Source organism: Salvia splendens, chromosome 3 (genome assembly GCF_004379255.2).
Source record: "Salvia splendens isolate huo1 chromosome 3, SspV2, whole genome shotgun sequence".
NCBI classification, from domain to species: domain Eukaryota; kingdom Viridiplantae; phylum Streptophyta; class Magnoliopsida; order Lamiales; family Lamiaceae; genus Salvia; species Salvia splendens.
The window spans coordinates 223,266-237,745 of NC_056034.1; the positions used below are offsets into that span (position 1 = coordinate 223,266).

General features: G+C 45.4%; 1 protein-coding gene across 1 annotated transcript; it reads right to left on the reverse strand.

Annotated features, from left to right (window-relative positions):
• Positions 1–12: 12 nt before the first annotated feature.
• LOC121794116 (protein MANNAN SYNTHESIS-RELATED 2-like) lies at positions 13–2,834 on the reverse strand. The gene is made up of 6 exons (XM_042192140.1): positions 2,569–2,834; positions 2,036–2,159; positions 1,892–1,962; positions 1,463–1,548; positions 797–1,373; positions 13–593 (listed from the first exon to the last, which is right to left on the reverse strand). The coding sequence occupies exons 1-6, from the start codon at positions 2,668–2,670 to the stop codon at positions 315–317; spliced, it is 1,239 nt and encodes a 412-aa protein (XP_042048074.1). The 5' UTR covers positions 2,671–2,834; the 3' UTR covers positions 13–314.
• Positions 2,835–14,480: the final 11,646 nt, after the last annotated feature.

A 14,480-nucleotide genomic window follows, 5' to 3' on the forward strand; every position in this document is an offset into this window, starting at 1 on the left:
GGGGTCACTCAATATGAAAGTGGAGTATCAATTCGCACTTCTTAAATGACTATACCAAACATGGATGCAATACAGTTAGGTATACAATGTATCAACAAATCATTTTGAAGTGTCTCTTTTATCTATTACTACATCACAGCAAAGCGCCTCTGCAACCTACCAAAAACCCTTTCAAGCCAAAACACGAGAGAGAGAGAGAGAGGTTTCAATTAGAAACAACTGAAATACATTTTGCAAAACAAACCCTTTCCCCAGCTTAAATAGAGCACTTATCGACTTGGTATGGGAAAACTGCCACTGCCCATAGTGTGAACCTAGCAAAAACATGAGTATGCAAAGTGGTTCTTTTTAGTCACGTAAGACGATATGAATTCTTCGGGAGCTGCAGTTGATCCAGGAATATCCGCAGGAACAAGTATCTGAGTCTTGCCAGAAGCTATTCTCTTCCCAGCAACATTGGCATAAAAGAGCCCGGATATGGCTGGAACGAAAACATCACTCTCCGAGCAAATGTAGTAATCTATCACCTTCTCAAATTCAGTAGTGTCTGAGTTCAGAAACTTGTCCTTGTTCTCCATGGGCATTATTGACTCCTACATCAGTTTAGAGAGAATGAGATGTTATGTACCATCAAAATATGTTTTTCGATCAAGAAGCTTCAACATTGTTATAATTTTCACGACCTGGCCTATATTTCATTCAAGAAGCTGAGGGGAAATTTCATACGAGAATGCCTAAACCGATGTTATGGGGATCATGAGCTATCAGGGAAGAAACAATGAGAAGAAAACCATACCTTTGTATAAGTTTTCGGGAAGAAGTCCTTTAGAGCATCAAGGCTGCTGTGCCATTTTGTTTGGGTCACGTACACCGTGGTGTCCTTTTCAAAGCCCAGCTTCTTCAAAAAGAAAGCTATATCTTGAGGACTGTAGCAACTTTTGGATCCAGAGCCACCATTCTTGTGGCAACCCTTTTTCTCAAGTATATCGACCCTCAAGTCAATAGCCACAAACTGCCCGTTCGACTTCTTGCTGAGGGTCTTGAGGCGGTCAATCATGGAGTCAACAACTTCACGAACTTCCGTCTGAGGCTCCAGTGTCCCAAACATGGCTAAACATGCAACAGAGTTTGTGTTGGTGTTCTCTTTATCTTTTTTCATGTTAACTGATGGGAAGTAGGTAACCAGCCTTATGTTGCCCTTGGTTTTGAAAACTGCTTCTATATTGTCAGCTACATATTCTTCAGTAACCCGATTAGGGACCTTCACTACTGCAAGATTGCGAGCTGATATTTTAGGCTGGGATTTGACGACTTTGACCACTCCATCGAGGCTCGTAATGAATTTATCAACATCATAGACATCATCAAAGTTCCTGAAAGATATGGAAAGGTTATAGTGAGACCATTTGTGCTTCATCATAGAAGAACAGCAGCCAACAGAAAGGTGGAAGCCTCGTTTTACCTTCTATCACCGGGTTCACTTCCTCTAATGTCTGGGATTACAAGTGTCGCCCGTAGTTGTCTTGCAACAACTACAGCATCAGCAATCTGATAAAGATGATAACCAGTTAATGAGCAAGCACTAGACAAGAGAACTGAAGTTTCTCAAATAATTAATGCGTAGTTATTTACTACCAGTTTAAGCAATGGTTCATTAAAGCTATTCCTTTTCAAATGTTGGACCTTTCTCCTCATCACGCGCACCAGAGAAACTTATTCTAAAAGTTAAACGATGCATTTATGGAGTAGGTTGTAAAGTGCAAACAAAAAAACGCAATTTGAATATGCAAGTTCTCTTATAGTAGTATATACTACATCATTATTCATTCCATCCCAACTAGAAACAAAATGAAGAGTGCAACAATGTCTCGAGTTAAGTACACGAATCTACCTGAGAAACATGGTATTCCGGGCCGTTAGTGAGTGAGAACGTAACATACCCAAGGGATTCAACTGCCTCCTCTGTCACCAAAACATCAAATAAGACACATTCACAAAAAAAATGGCAAAACTTTCATAAATCTAATGAACTCACCAAAAACTGGCTTCTTCCAACACGGCTTCAATGTTAGACCATCTTCCTTCCAAGGGCCATCAGCCCCTTTTGCAACACTAGCAATCGTATGCTCCACAACCTTGTTCGTATCATGAACAGCCGGCTGTGAAAAGAGTAAAAAATCAGCACATGAAGAGGGAAAAAAAAGACTCACATTTTATCCATCAGTAACTGAAAAACATAATCAAAGTCCAAAACAAAAACTATCAAAGCTGAAGCATCTAACAACAGCCAATATCAGTCTCCCACAGTAATAATTCAATCAACTCCAATATCACAGATGCATCATTCCAAAAATACACCGATTCAGATGAGCAGATGCAAAGAAACAAACAAATCTAAACCACACCTAACCACTCAATACCAAATCAAGCTAAACAGTGACAAAGCACAATAAAATTCCAAATCTAAGCACCAAAACACCTCAAATCAATTCCATTGCAACTGGCACACCATGTTAAATCAAGTAATCAAATCAAACAGTAACTCCGAAAAAACGACAACTATCATACTTGAACCGTATCGAAATGATCTCGCTTGATCATGTCGCCTAGCATTACGAACATAGTAACCGTCAGCACCCCCGCCAGCACCTGCCTCGGATCCACAGCCATTGCTTTCAGATCTCAGTTTCTTTTCTCTCTCTACCTCTATACCCGCGCTCCAATCGAATCGATGAGGGAGAGAGAGAGAGGAGTGAGGAGTAGAGAGCTGCAGTGTGTCTTTATCCTCTTTGGATGGTTTAACCATCGGTTTATTATATAATTATTCAATGCGATTATACGTTATAATTTGAATAATCACCACGCCGTGATTGAGGATGTATCTATAGATTTATAGTGGCACCTCCACTGTGTGTACTTTTTTTCTTTTGAGAGAGACCACCGACCGTTTTACTATCTTTGTCGGATTCCTATTTTTCACTAAATTCTATGCAACTGATCATGCCAGGGCAATTTCACTATCTCCAGAGCTAGATGCGCTCATGTTTTTATTTGTTTGAACTATTTTTGTTTCTAAAATTACTCCAATTTTGGGAATCAATACTAATGTATATAGCCAGATTACTTATGTGTATAAGATAATAGGCGGGTAAGATATGTTGGAAAAATGTGCAAATGAAATTCGAACACCGTGCATTGATTTTGGCATATGATGCAAAATAGGTAATACTACTAATATTCAAGGGCTTGATTTTAATAAATGTTTTCTTAGTTTAACTATTTATATTGGATGCATAGAGTAGTAAGTGAAAGTGAAATTATTAGCTCATGCACATAAAATGGATTTTGATATGCTACTCATCAATATTTAAATCTGATAAATTATTAAAATTGAAATTAAAAATTTAAAGGATAATCTATTTATAGAAAGTTGACTATTATACCATTTAGTTCCTAGTAGTATTGACTATTGAGTATTCTAATTATAAAGAAATGAAATAAACGTAAATCGAGGCGTAAATTATGTGTTTTTCGACTTGTGTTTCAGCATAAATTTTGGTGGCTTGTCAACTCATCTATTTATAATTTAAGTTTTAACGTACCATCATCTACCTAATCTTCAATTTTAGTAGGTAAAACAATTAATAAAGAATGCGGAAATTAATACTAGCATTTATAATTTAATAATTACGTATCACATCATAGTTGCATTTATAATTTAATAACTATCGTATCACGTCATTGTTTGAAACCTTGGAACTGTTTTAGTATGCCTATGTACAAGAATTCAATGACATCCAACCAACATATTTTATAAATATATTTTCTCTTCTAACAACCCAATTTCAATGACATCCAACCAACATATTTTATAAATATATTTTCTCTTCTAACAACCCAATTTTAGAGGATTTTGTGGTCGAAATATCATACTAACATTTAATATTTTAAAAAAAATTATACTAGTAGTGTAGCAAAATACAAATGCGAAGATGTTTTGAAAATCAGTAAACAATAATGTTCACCTGAATTTGCGATTTTCAAACATATCACAACTTCATTTTAAGAACTAAATTCCAATCACATTCCACTATTTTCATCAAGTTTTGTAGAGTACTGTATTTACCACTGATGGGGTACGAACTAAACCCTAATGGCAAGCCCAATAACAGTGACGGCCCATCAGCCCAGAGCCCAAGAAAGAGTATCTGTTCGGCACCAAAGAGTTCGGCACGACCAAAGAGTTCGGACTCAGCCTACAGCTCGGTAAAAGCCGACCAGTCAAGCTCTCCTCTCAGATCGGCAAGAGCTGATCGGTAAAGTCCAGCAGTTCGGTCTCAGCATTCGACCGAACTAGGAGTTAGTGGACTCATGAAAGGCCTCCACGACCTCCGCTATACCCACGATCTATTTAGTGGTACGAAGCAGTTATTGAGCAGTTATTGCTCACCCACGATCTTGTTAGTGGGGCTGCAAACCACGACCTTAGTTCAATGTATAAATAGAACTTAGATCAGATAGAAAAGGGTTAAGCTCTCTAGAGATAAAATAGCATATAGCAAGTCTGTGTTGTAAGCTGTAATCCCAGATCAAGCAATACAATCTTGCCCTCCCTTCTTCCCGTGGACGTAGATTTACTTCAGTAAATCGAACCACGTAAATTCATTGTGTCGTAGTCTTTATTCTCTACCAGCATTTACAAACATCAGAAATTCGCGGATCCATCACTGGCGCCGTCTGTGGGAAACAGAGAACAAAATTTGTGATAAAGCGAATTTTTGATCCATTTTTTCCACCCAAAAAATGCATACCAGATCGCAGAGTACCCGTATTCCTGCCCGTGAGAACCAGGAGGAAGCCAATCCATCCCATAGGTCGGGAAAACAGCCTAGGGATAAATCCACCACCAGTTCTCATGGCGAAGGAACAAGCCGCTCCAAAAATCGTCCCACTGAGTCTTCCCAGCAGCCCGATTTGAATGAGGCTGTCAAGCAGTTTTTGGCGGCGAAGCAGGAGGAATTCTTAACCTTCTTGCAAAAAAGCCAAAAGCAGCCGGAGACGAAAACGGCGGATTCTCCTTCTCCCTCCGCACAAGAAAGTCACTACCGCAGTAGTGTCGCATCTCCCAGGAGAAAGAATCCCCGTCCCCAACATGTTCCAGTTCCTCCTCGGTACCGGAATCACAGGAGAACTCAATCTCCTCCATACCGACGAGATATCGGATTCGCCGTGTACGGAGCACTGAAGACTCCGTTCTCGGACGACATCACCCGAACTCCCCTACCACAGAACTACCGAACTCCGTCGATGACTTACGACGGGCTCGTGGACCCTCACGGTTTCTTGGGGCGCTATCAATATAACATGGCGAACCAGGGTCTCAACGAGGTCCACATGTGCAAGCTGTTTCCCGAGCTGCTCATCGGGAACGCGAGAAGGTGGTTCGATAGCCTCCCCCAGGGCAGCATCAGATCTTACCGAGATCTAATGGATGCCTTCCACAGGAGGTTCTTTCAGAAAGCGGAAGCCCGAATCACTTCGGCTCAGCTGCTTTCCATTCGTCAAGGTCGCGACGAAAAAATCAGCGACTTTATGACAAGATTCCACAAGGAATGCCTGCAAGTAGACGATCTCAACGATCTGCTTGTCATCTCGGCATTCCAAAATGGAATCCTGCCCGGAGCTCTCTACAGGAAGCTCGTTGAGTGCGGTCCGCAGACAGCTCAGGAAATGTGGGACATTGCGGACCAGTACTCCCGGGCCGATGAGGCAGACCGTCGCAAACGGTCGTTAGACAGCTCATCGACCCGAGGAGACAGAAGGAAGCCCGTTCATAGCGATCAGGGGCATCCTCGCCGGACTCCATTTGAAAGAATTCAAAGGGCTCCGGTGCAAGACAGATTGGGACCTCGTCTCAATCCCGAGAAGCCGCCCGCTCAGTTCGTACCGCTGAACAAGCCGAGAGCGGAAATTTTCGAACTGCACTCTGACCTATTTCGAAAGCCAAAGCGGATGACGAAATCAGCCGCGCGCCGACCACAGGATAGCTACTGCTCCTACCATCAAGACCACGGTCACGATACTGAGGAGTGCAGAAACTTGGCTGCAGGTATCGATGTTCTTGTGAAGGAAGGGACATTGAAAAAATACCAAATCAAGCAGCCAAAGAAGAATAAAAAGCAGAGTGGTGCGAACTGCGCTCCTCAGGATCCGAAAAGGCAGCCGGATCCCGAAGACGATGACGAGCCGCAATATGATGGAGTAATCCAGACTATTGACGCGCTCCCTGCCGGGAAGACCAAGTCGTCCCTAAAGTCAGAGCGCAGAGGCTCCAATCGAGAGGAGCCAACGCATAAAAGGCTGAAGCAGGACGAAGTGATTACGTTCTCGGCTGCTGATCCCGTCCCGGCCATCTCTCCTCACCAAGACGCCATTGTCATCCAAGCCGGAGTGGCAAACAAACTGATCCACAGGGTGTTTGTGGATACAGGAGCGTCGGTTAGCATTCTTTTTAAAGAGTGCTTTGACAAACTAGAAGTGGACCCAGCTCGGCTCAGTCCGGCTCCGCTTCCCCTGAAGAGCTTCGCCCAGGAGGACACCCGCCCTGAAGGTATTATCAGCCTTCCGATCACGGTGGGGAAAGCGCCTACTAGCTCCAGTACGATGATTGAGTTTTTCGTGGTGAAAGCTCGGTCCCCGTACAACATCATCCTGGGAAGAGACTGGCTCAACACGGTTCGGGCCGTTTGCTCCACTTATCACCTCACCATCAAGATCCCTACTAAAGGAGGGATAGCGGTCATCCGAGGTGACCAAAAGAGAGCAAAGGAATGTCTGCAAATTGCGCTTAGAAGTGCCGAGCAGTCAGATCGGCACCACCAAGCATAGCAATCACAGCAGCCGGAGTCAGAGGCGATGACCGAAGTCATACCGGAGCCGAACTCGATGACAGTTCAGCTGTACGAAGACGATCCATCCAGAACGGTTAAGATCGGCTTCGCGGGAACGCCTCTACTTCGGGAAAAAACCATCCAGCTCCTCAAGGAGTATAAAGACGTCTTTGCATGGTCTCCGTTGGACATGACCGGAGTGCCCCCCGAGGTAATCACTCATCGGTTAAATATTGATCCTTCAGTCCGGCCGATAAAACAGAAGCAAAGACTCTTTGCGGCAGAACGAAGTCAAGTCATCCATGACGAAGTCCGTCAATTATTGAAGGCGGATGTGTTATTCGAAGTGAAGTATCCTTCGTGGGTGGCCAATCCTGTCATGATCAAGAAAAAGGAAGGAGGATGGCGGATGTGCATAGATTTCACCGATCTAAATAAGCACTGTCCCAAAGATTGCTATCCCCTTCCAAACATAGATAAAAAAGTAGAAGCTTTGATAGGCTTTGAAATTTTTTGTTTTCTTGATCTGTACAAAGGATACCATCAAGTTTTAATGGATGAGATTGACGCTTCAAAAACGGCCTTCATTACTGATTTCGGCATTTTCGCTTATAAAAAGATGCCATTCGGTTTAAAGAATGCCGGAGCCACTTATCAAAGGATGGTAGACAAGCTTTTTCGGCACCTGATTGGAAAGGAGGTCGAAGTGTATGTTGACGATATAGTCGTCAAAAGCAAAAGCACTTCGGAGTACGAGCACAACCTCAAGTCCACTCTCAACGTACTCAAGAAAGCCAACCTCAAACTTAATCCCCAAAAGTGTACCTTTTTGGTAGATTCGGGAAAGTTTCTGGGTTGTTGGGTTTCAAAGGACGGACTCAAGGCAAACCCCTCAAAAGTTCAAGTCGTTCAGAACATGGCAATGCCGAAGTCCATACATGACGTGCAAAGGCTAACCGGATGTCTAGCCGCACTGAATCGATTCCTTTCCCAAGCAGCCGAAAAGCAACTGCCGTTCTTCAAGGTGTTGAAAAAAGCACCAAAGTTCGAGTGGGGAGCCGAGCAGAAAAAGGCCTTTGACGAGCTCAAAAGTTATCTAGCCGAGCTTCCTATTCTCTCTGCTCCAACCGAAGCCGAAGTAATATTCTTATACTTAGCGGCATCGGATCAAACCATCAGCGCGGTGCTTGTACGAGAAGAAGGCCTAAAGCAGCTTCCCATCTATTTTACAAGCCGAGCATTAAGAGGTCCAGAAACCAGGTATCAACCTCTGGAAAAGATTGCTCTGGCATTAGTAAATGCAGCAAGGAGACTGCGGCCATACTTCTATGCTCACAAGGTATGCGTCTTAACTGATCTGCCACTTCGGCAAGTGTTGACCAAACCAGAAGCATCAGGCAGAATCGCCAAGTGGGCTATAGAGTTGGGAGAGCACACAATTGAATATCTACCTCGGAAAGCCATCAAGGGACAAGCCTTGGCAGATTTTCTTGCAGAAGCAAAGTTCGATCAAGCAATTCCTGTTATTGCCGAACATAAGAATTCTGCCAATGCCGAACTAGCACAGCCCTTGGAATCCGAAGTAGAGCCGCCGGACTGCTGGAGCGGATTCGTAGATGGAGCTTCAAACAAGATGGGAAGTGGAGCTGGTATTCTACTTGTCGCTCCCGACGGACACGAGGTAACCTACTCACTTCGGTTCCTATTCCCCACTACTAATAATGAAGCCGAGTACGAAGCCCTCCTGGCCGGACTCCAGTTAGCGCAAAGTCTGCTCGTCAAATCTCTCAAAGTCCATTGTGATTCACAAGTCATAGTAAATCACATGTTGGGTACAAGTGAAGCTCGTGACGAGAGAATGAAGAAGTATTTGGACAAAGCGCGAAGCATCAGCCGAAGTTTCTCCTATTTTCGGATAATCCGCATTCCCAGAGCGGAAAATAGCCGAGCAGATACCTTAAGTAAGTTGGCCTCAGATCCGAGCTCAAAGGCGGAAGAATTAATGCATCGAAGCATTGATGAAGCCGAGGTACATTCAGTATCCAGCTCGCCGAACTGGATGACGCCGATCTTGCAGTATCTGGATCAAGGACAATTGCCCGAGGATAAGAGAGAAGCTCGGAAGATCACGTGCCGAGCACTTCGGTACGAACTTCATGAAGGAGTCCTCTTTAGAAAGTCTTACCTCCAGCCGTTATTGCGGTGCGTAGGACCAGAAGAGACGGACTACATCCTCAGAGAAGTTCATGAAGGATCGTGCGGTAGCCACATCGGAGCCAGAGCTTTAGCTAAAAAAGTTCTGAGATGGGGATATTATTGGCCAACCATGGTACAAGAGGCAGTGCAGCTCGTCAAGAAGTGTACGAAGTGCCAAATTCATGCAAATATCCCAAGGATGCCGCAGACCGATCTATACACTATGCAAAGCCCTTGGCCTTTCATGCAATGGGGCATAGACATAGTGGGACCACTTCCTCAAGCTCCTCGGCAAATGAAATTCCTTATCGTTGCCGTGGACTACTTCACGAAGTGGGTGGAGGCTGAACCATTAGCTACGATAACGAGCTCAAAGGCATTGGACTTCGTCTGGAAGAACATAGTGTGCCGATTTGGCATACCCCACATCCTCATCTCGGATAATGGGACTCAGTTCACCGACAAGACGTTCAAGAATTGGTGCCAAGAGCTGAACATTCAACAGCGGTTCACTTCGGTCTCCCATCCCCAAGCAAACGGACAAACGGAAGTAACGAACCGGATTCTGGTGAAAGGGTTAAAAGCTCGGTTAGAACAAGCCAAAGGACAATGGGTAGAAAATCTCCCTCAAGTCCTATGGTCCTACCGAACTACACCCAAAACCTCCAATGGTGAAACTCCGTATAGTCTGGTGTATGGCACTGAAGCCGTAATTCCGGTGGAGATCGGCGTACCCAGTCCCCGAACTCTAAATTTCTCCTCAGAAATGAATGACGACGGACTGAGAGCAGAACTAGATCTCGCCGAAGAAAGAAGAGAATTGGCGTGCATAAAAGCAGCCAAGTATAAGGAGCAAGTAGCCCGGTATTATAACCAAAGGGTGAAAAAGCTTCAATTTCAAGTGGGAGATCTCGTCTTGAGAAACAACGAAGTAAGCCGAGCAGAAAAGCTGGGCAAACTCGAACCCACATGGGAGGGTCCATATCGGGTGTCAGAAGTCCTCGGCAAAGGGTCTTATAAATTGACTCACATGTCAGGAGAACAAGTACCCCGAACATGGCACGTCTCCAACCTCAAGAAGTTCCACTTGTAAGAGACAAAGGTCCGGTCAGTCCGTCTCGTGTCTAGTTCGGTCATAGGGGTATATGTTTTTATTTGTTTGTTTTTTACTTGTACCTTTTACTTGTCGTTTTATAAAATGTTTAAAGTTTTTTTCCTTCATCTTTTTCATTTTTTCTCTATGTGTTTTGTCTCTATGTGCTTGTCGTCTCTTACAAATGGTACCAAGGTATATCGTTCTTTAAAGACTGATCCCCTTTTTAGATCGATTATTAAAGACTATTGTGAGTCCAAGCTTCTAAGGAGGATATAAGACCACAATTCAGCTTAACAAGCAGTCCGTCTGAAACGAACTGCAATAAGCCAACGATTGTGAGTCCAAGCTTCCAAGGAGGATACAAGACCGCAATTCAGCTTAACAAGCACTTCGTCTGAAACGAACTGCAATAAGCCAACGATTGTGAGTCCAAGCTTCTCAGGAAGATACAAGACCACAATTCGGCTTAAGAAATAAGCACTTCGTCTGAAACGAACTGCAATAAGGGAAAGTCCGATCCACGCGATAAACCTCGCCGAATTAGGACGACCAAGTTCGGTCAAAGAAGTTTACCTCATAAGACCGGGGACGACCATGTCTAGTCAAAGAGGTTTACTGCATAAGACCACTTCGGTTAACTAGGAAAGTCCGATCCACGCGATAAAACTCGCCGAATTAGGACAAGGGAAAGTTCGATCCCGGCGACAAAAATCGCCAAATTAGAACACAAACCAAGTCCGGTCAAAGATGTTTATTTCATCAGACCAAAGACGAGTCCGGTCAAAGATGTTTATTTCATCAGACCAAAGACGAGTCCGGTCAAAGATGTTTATTTCATCAGACCAAAGACGAGTCCGGTCATAGATGTTTATTTCATCAGACCAAAGATGAGTCCGGTCAAAGATGTTTATTTCATCAGACCAAAGACGAGTTCGGTCAAAGATGTTTATTTCATCAGACCAAAGACGAGTCCGGTCAAAGATGTTTATTTCATCAGACCAAAGACGAGTCCGGTCAAAGAAGTTTACTTCATAAGACCAAGGACCAAGTCCGGTCAAAGAAGTTTACTTCATAAGACCGAGGACAAGTACGATGAAATTTTTTCGCTAAGCTGTAAATACAGTGTTAGAAGCGAAAACAAAATTTCATTTTTCAAATCTTGTTCGGCATACAACTCCGCTACCCTACAAAATGGCGTTACGCTATTACAAAGGACTATTCTACTGTCCAGGGTTGCTGAAGTTAAGCCACCTATCTGCAAAATCCTCTGGAAACCGAGTTCGGTTGTTCCGAGCAGATGAAGAATAAGCAGGTCGACGAGATGCTATCCTCGACCCAACGCCTCTTCCCCGAGCCCGAGAAGTCCTAACACCTCGGCGATGAAGAGTCTCTGCAATAAGCATCTGCTGATCTTGCTCGCTCATAGTCACAACTCCTCGGCGAATTTCAGTCCGTCCCTGTCTTGACGATTCCGGTTGCTCCTGAGCCCGTTCTCGTCTTGACGTTTCCGGCTGTTCCGGAGTTCGTTGTTGACTGGGAGTAGGATTTTGAACAAGGGAACCAGAGGTTTGATCTGGAGTGCGAGCATCTGTTGCCACGATATGCCGAAGGAATCTTTCTATGGAGGGGCGCCGAGAAAGAACAATGTTGTACCGAGAAGCCCAGCGCCGCAATGATTTCACAACTTGTTGGCAAGCCGAGCTCTCCAGCGCATTGTTCCTCCGGAGTACATGATATTCCTCCCACAGTTCGTCAACTCGACTCTGAACATCTGATATGGTCACTCCCCCGCGCACACGGATGTAATCCTCGTACGCAGTCCTCTCAGCAATGGTCGTATTCAGCTCGGCCTCCAGATCCTTCTTATCGGACTCTAAGTCCTTATTATCGGCCTCCAGCTTCACTAAACGAGCCAGAAGCTCGTCATTCTTCGTCTGATCGGCTACAGCTCTTTTCTCAGCTTCGTCTAAAGCCGAAGAGTACAGCCGTTTCCAGTGAAGTATCTCCATCTCCTTGAGTACAAAGCAGCTATATTAGTTCGGCAGCTGTACCGAGCAGATAGTAAAATACAACAGGAATAAAGGCGAGTACGAAAAGCTATACGAAGACAAGTGTGGAGAATTTTTCATTCACAAGGAAAATTTTTACACTAGGAGGGCTTCAAGGCCATTTTACAAGGAAGAAACTAGACTAAGAGAAGGGAGACGAAATCATACTCCGCCAGCTTCGTCTCCGGCTCCTTGGTCTGGTTCAGCTTCTTTCTCCTGAGCTACCTCAGCCTCGGCCTCGCATCCTGCCGGCCTCGCCTCCGCCTCCTGATCGGCTTCCTTCTCCGGATGCCCGGCCCGCTCGACTTCGGCCTCCAGCTCCAGCGACTCGGCCTCACCCTCTCCGTTGTAAGTCGAAGCGGGTGAAACGGGTCCCACGGAGGCAAAGATAGCCTCCAGGTTCTCGTCCCGATCAGCTCGACAACTCCGGACTCGGTCTGCAGAAAGCAGGACCGAGGATGAAGCGAGCTCCTCAAGGAGCGGCAGATTCTGAAGCCGAGCTGCTATCTCACGGCTGTACAGAGGCAGCACGACGTCGGCCCCCTGCTCGCCCTTATCGGTAATTAGCCTTACCAGACTACCGACAAAGGCCGAGAACTGGCTGCTCAAAAAGAGTTTCTCCGTGTAAACACGGAGAGCCTCCCCCTGGGCAGCCACGGCGGCAGCCTCCTTCTGAGCCTCCCGGTGCTTCGTCTGCTCTTGCAGGATGATGAGCTGGTTTTTGGCTGACCGGGCTTCATCCTGAGCCGAGATCCTAGCAGCTCGGGCCCTCTCAAATTTGGCCTCAGCCTGTTCGGCCAGACTACGAGCAAGATGCAACTCCTTCTGCATCTCCTCGTAGTCGTGGGATGCTTTGGAGAGCTCCACGGAGACGAGCTTGGCTCTCTGAAGATGAACAAGAAAAAAACTCAACAGAATGGCCATCAAAAAATGTGGAAAAGAAGCCAAGTCAGAAAGCTTACCTCCACAAAATTCGTCGGCCATTGAAAAGGCTCAGGGACGTGTTCCGGGATGTCTGCAACCACCTCGGAGATGACCAGGTCTTTCCCCGGCACTCTTGGGGACTCATGAAATTTCCCCTTCCCTTTAGCCGAACACGACTCCGGCACTTTCGGATCCGAAGAAGAGGTTTTTTGCCTCTTCGGATTCTTCTCGGCTTCAGACGCCGAGCGAGGGGCTCTCTGCCTCTCCGGCTCCACAAGCTCGGAGGACTTTCGGACAGCCTTATTCAGCATGTACACTGCCAAAAAGCAAGAAAGCAAAGTCAGATTTTCTTCGTTAAAGCAGTAGAGCATAAAGATAAAGAGAAATCCTCACCCTCGGCCTCTTCGTCCGAAGACGAGATGTCGAACACGACGTCGCCCTTGACGAGCTCAGACTCCGTGTATTGTTTCCTAACTATGGGAATCTTGTTGAGCTCGCCATCGAGCTCGTCCAACGGTTCAGGCCGAGGATGACGGATAACGGACTTCGGCCCTCTCCAGGGAAAACTAGGAGCCGCGGTCCTATTATAATAGAAGAAGCGGTTTTGCCACTTCGGCCACTTCGTTTTACAAAAGGCCCTAAAGGGCTGTACAGGGATCAAGTAAAACCAAGACCCCTTCCTCTTAAATTGAAAGAATTTAAGGATCGCCTTCAAAGACAAATCCCTTCCTAACCTACGGAGTTCGGCAGCGAAGGCCGACAAGTGCCTCCAAGAGTTCGGAGTCACCTGGCCTAAAGGAAGCTGAAAAAAATCTAGTAAATCTATAAAGGCAGAAGGGAGGGGGAAACGAAGCCCACATTCTAAGCAGGCCTCGTACACGGTGGCGTAACCCTCCGGCGGGGAGTCAGCCCTATGATCACCGTCAGGTACCACCGCCCTCCCCCCAGGAAAAAAGTATTTTTCGGGTAGGGATACCACAGTATCCTTACTCAAAATACTATGGAAATACTCTACGGTCTTCTCCCCGGACTCTTTCCGGCCAGAAGACCCCTTACCGCCTCTCCTACCGCTACCCGACTCCGAAGAAGAAGAAGAAGACATTTTTCTTACTTTTTGAAGGTGAAGAAAGTCTGAAGAAGCTCTTGAAAGCGGAAGAAAATTTCTCGAGAAAGAGAGAGTATAGAAGACGCAACAGCAAAGGTGTTCAAATGAGGAAGAAAGAGCATATTTATCAGATTCGGGAAAGATTTCGAGATCGTTGCGCTGTTTCGAATCCCACCTTTTCAGGATTCAACGGCCGGATTTTACTGTCGCATTTAATGCAG

What these genes read in the sequence shown, in the direction of transcription:
- LOC121794116 (XM_042192140.1), bottom strand. Translation starts at nt 2,670, where the DNA reads ATGGCTGTGGATCCGAGGCAGGTGCTGGCGGGGGTGCTGACGGTTACT. An exon ending in CGGAATACCATGTTTCTCAG is followed by an intron (nt 1,549 to 1,891) that starts GTAGATTCGTGT and finishes CATCTTTATCAG; the next exon opens with ATTGCTGATGCTGTAGTTGT. An exon ending in TCCCGAAAACTTATACAAAG is followed by an intron (nt 594 to 796) that starts GTATGGTTTTCT and finishes AAACTGATGTAG; the next exon opens with GAGTCAATAATGCCCATGGA.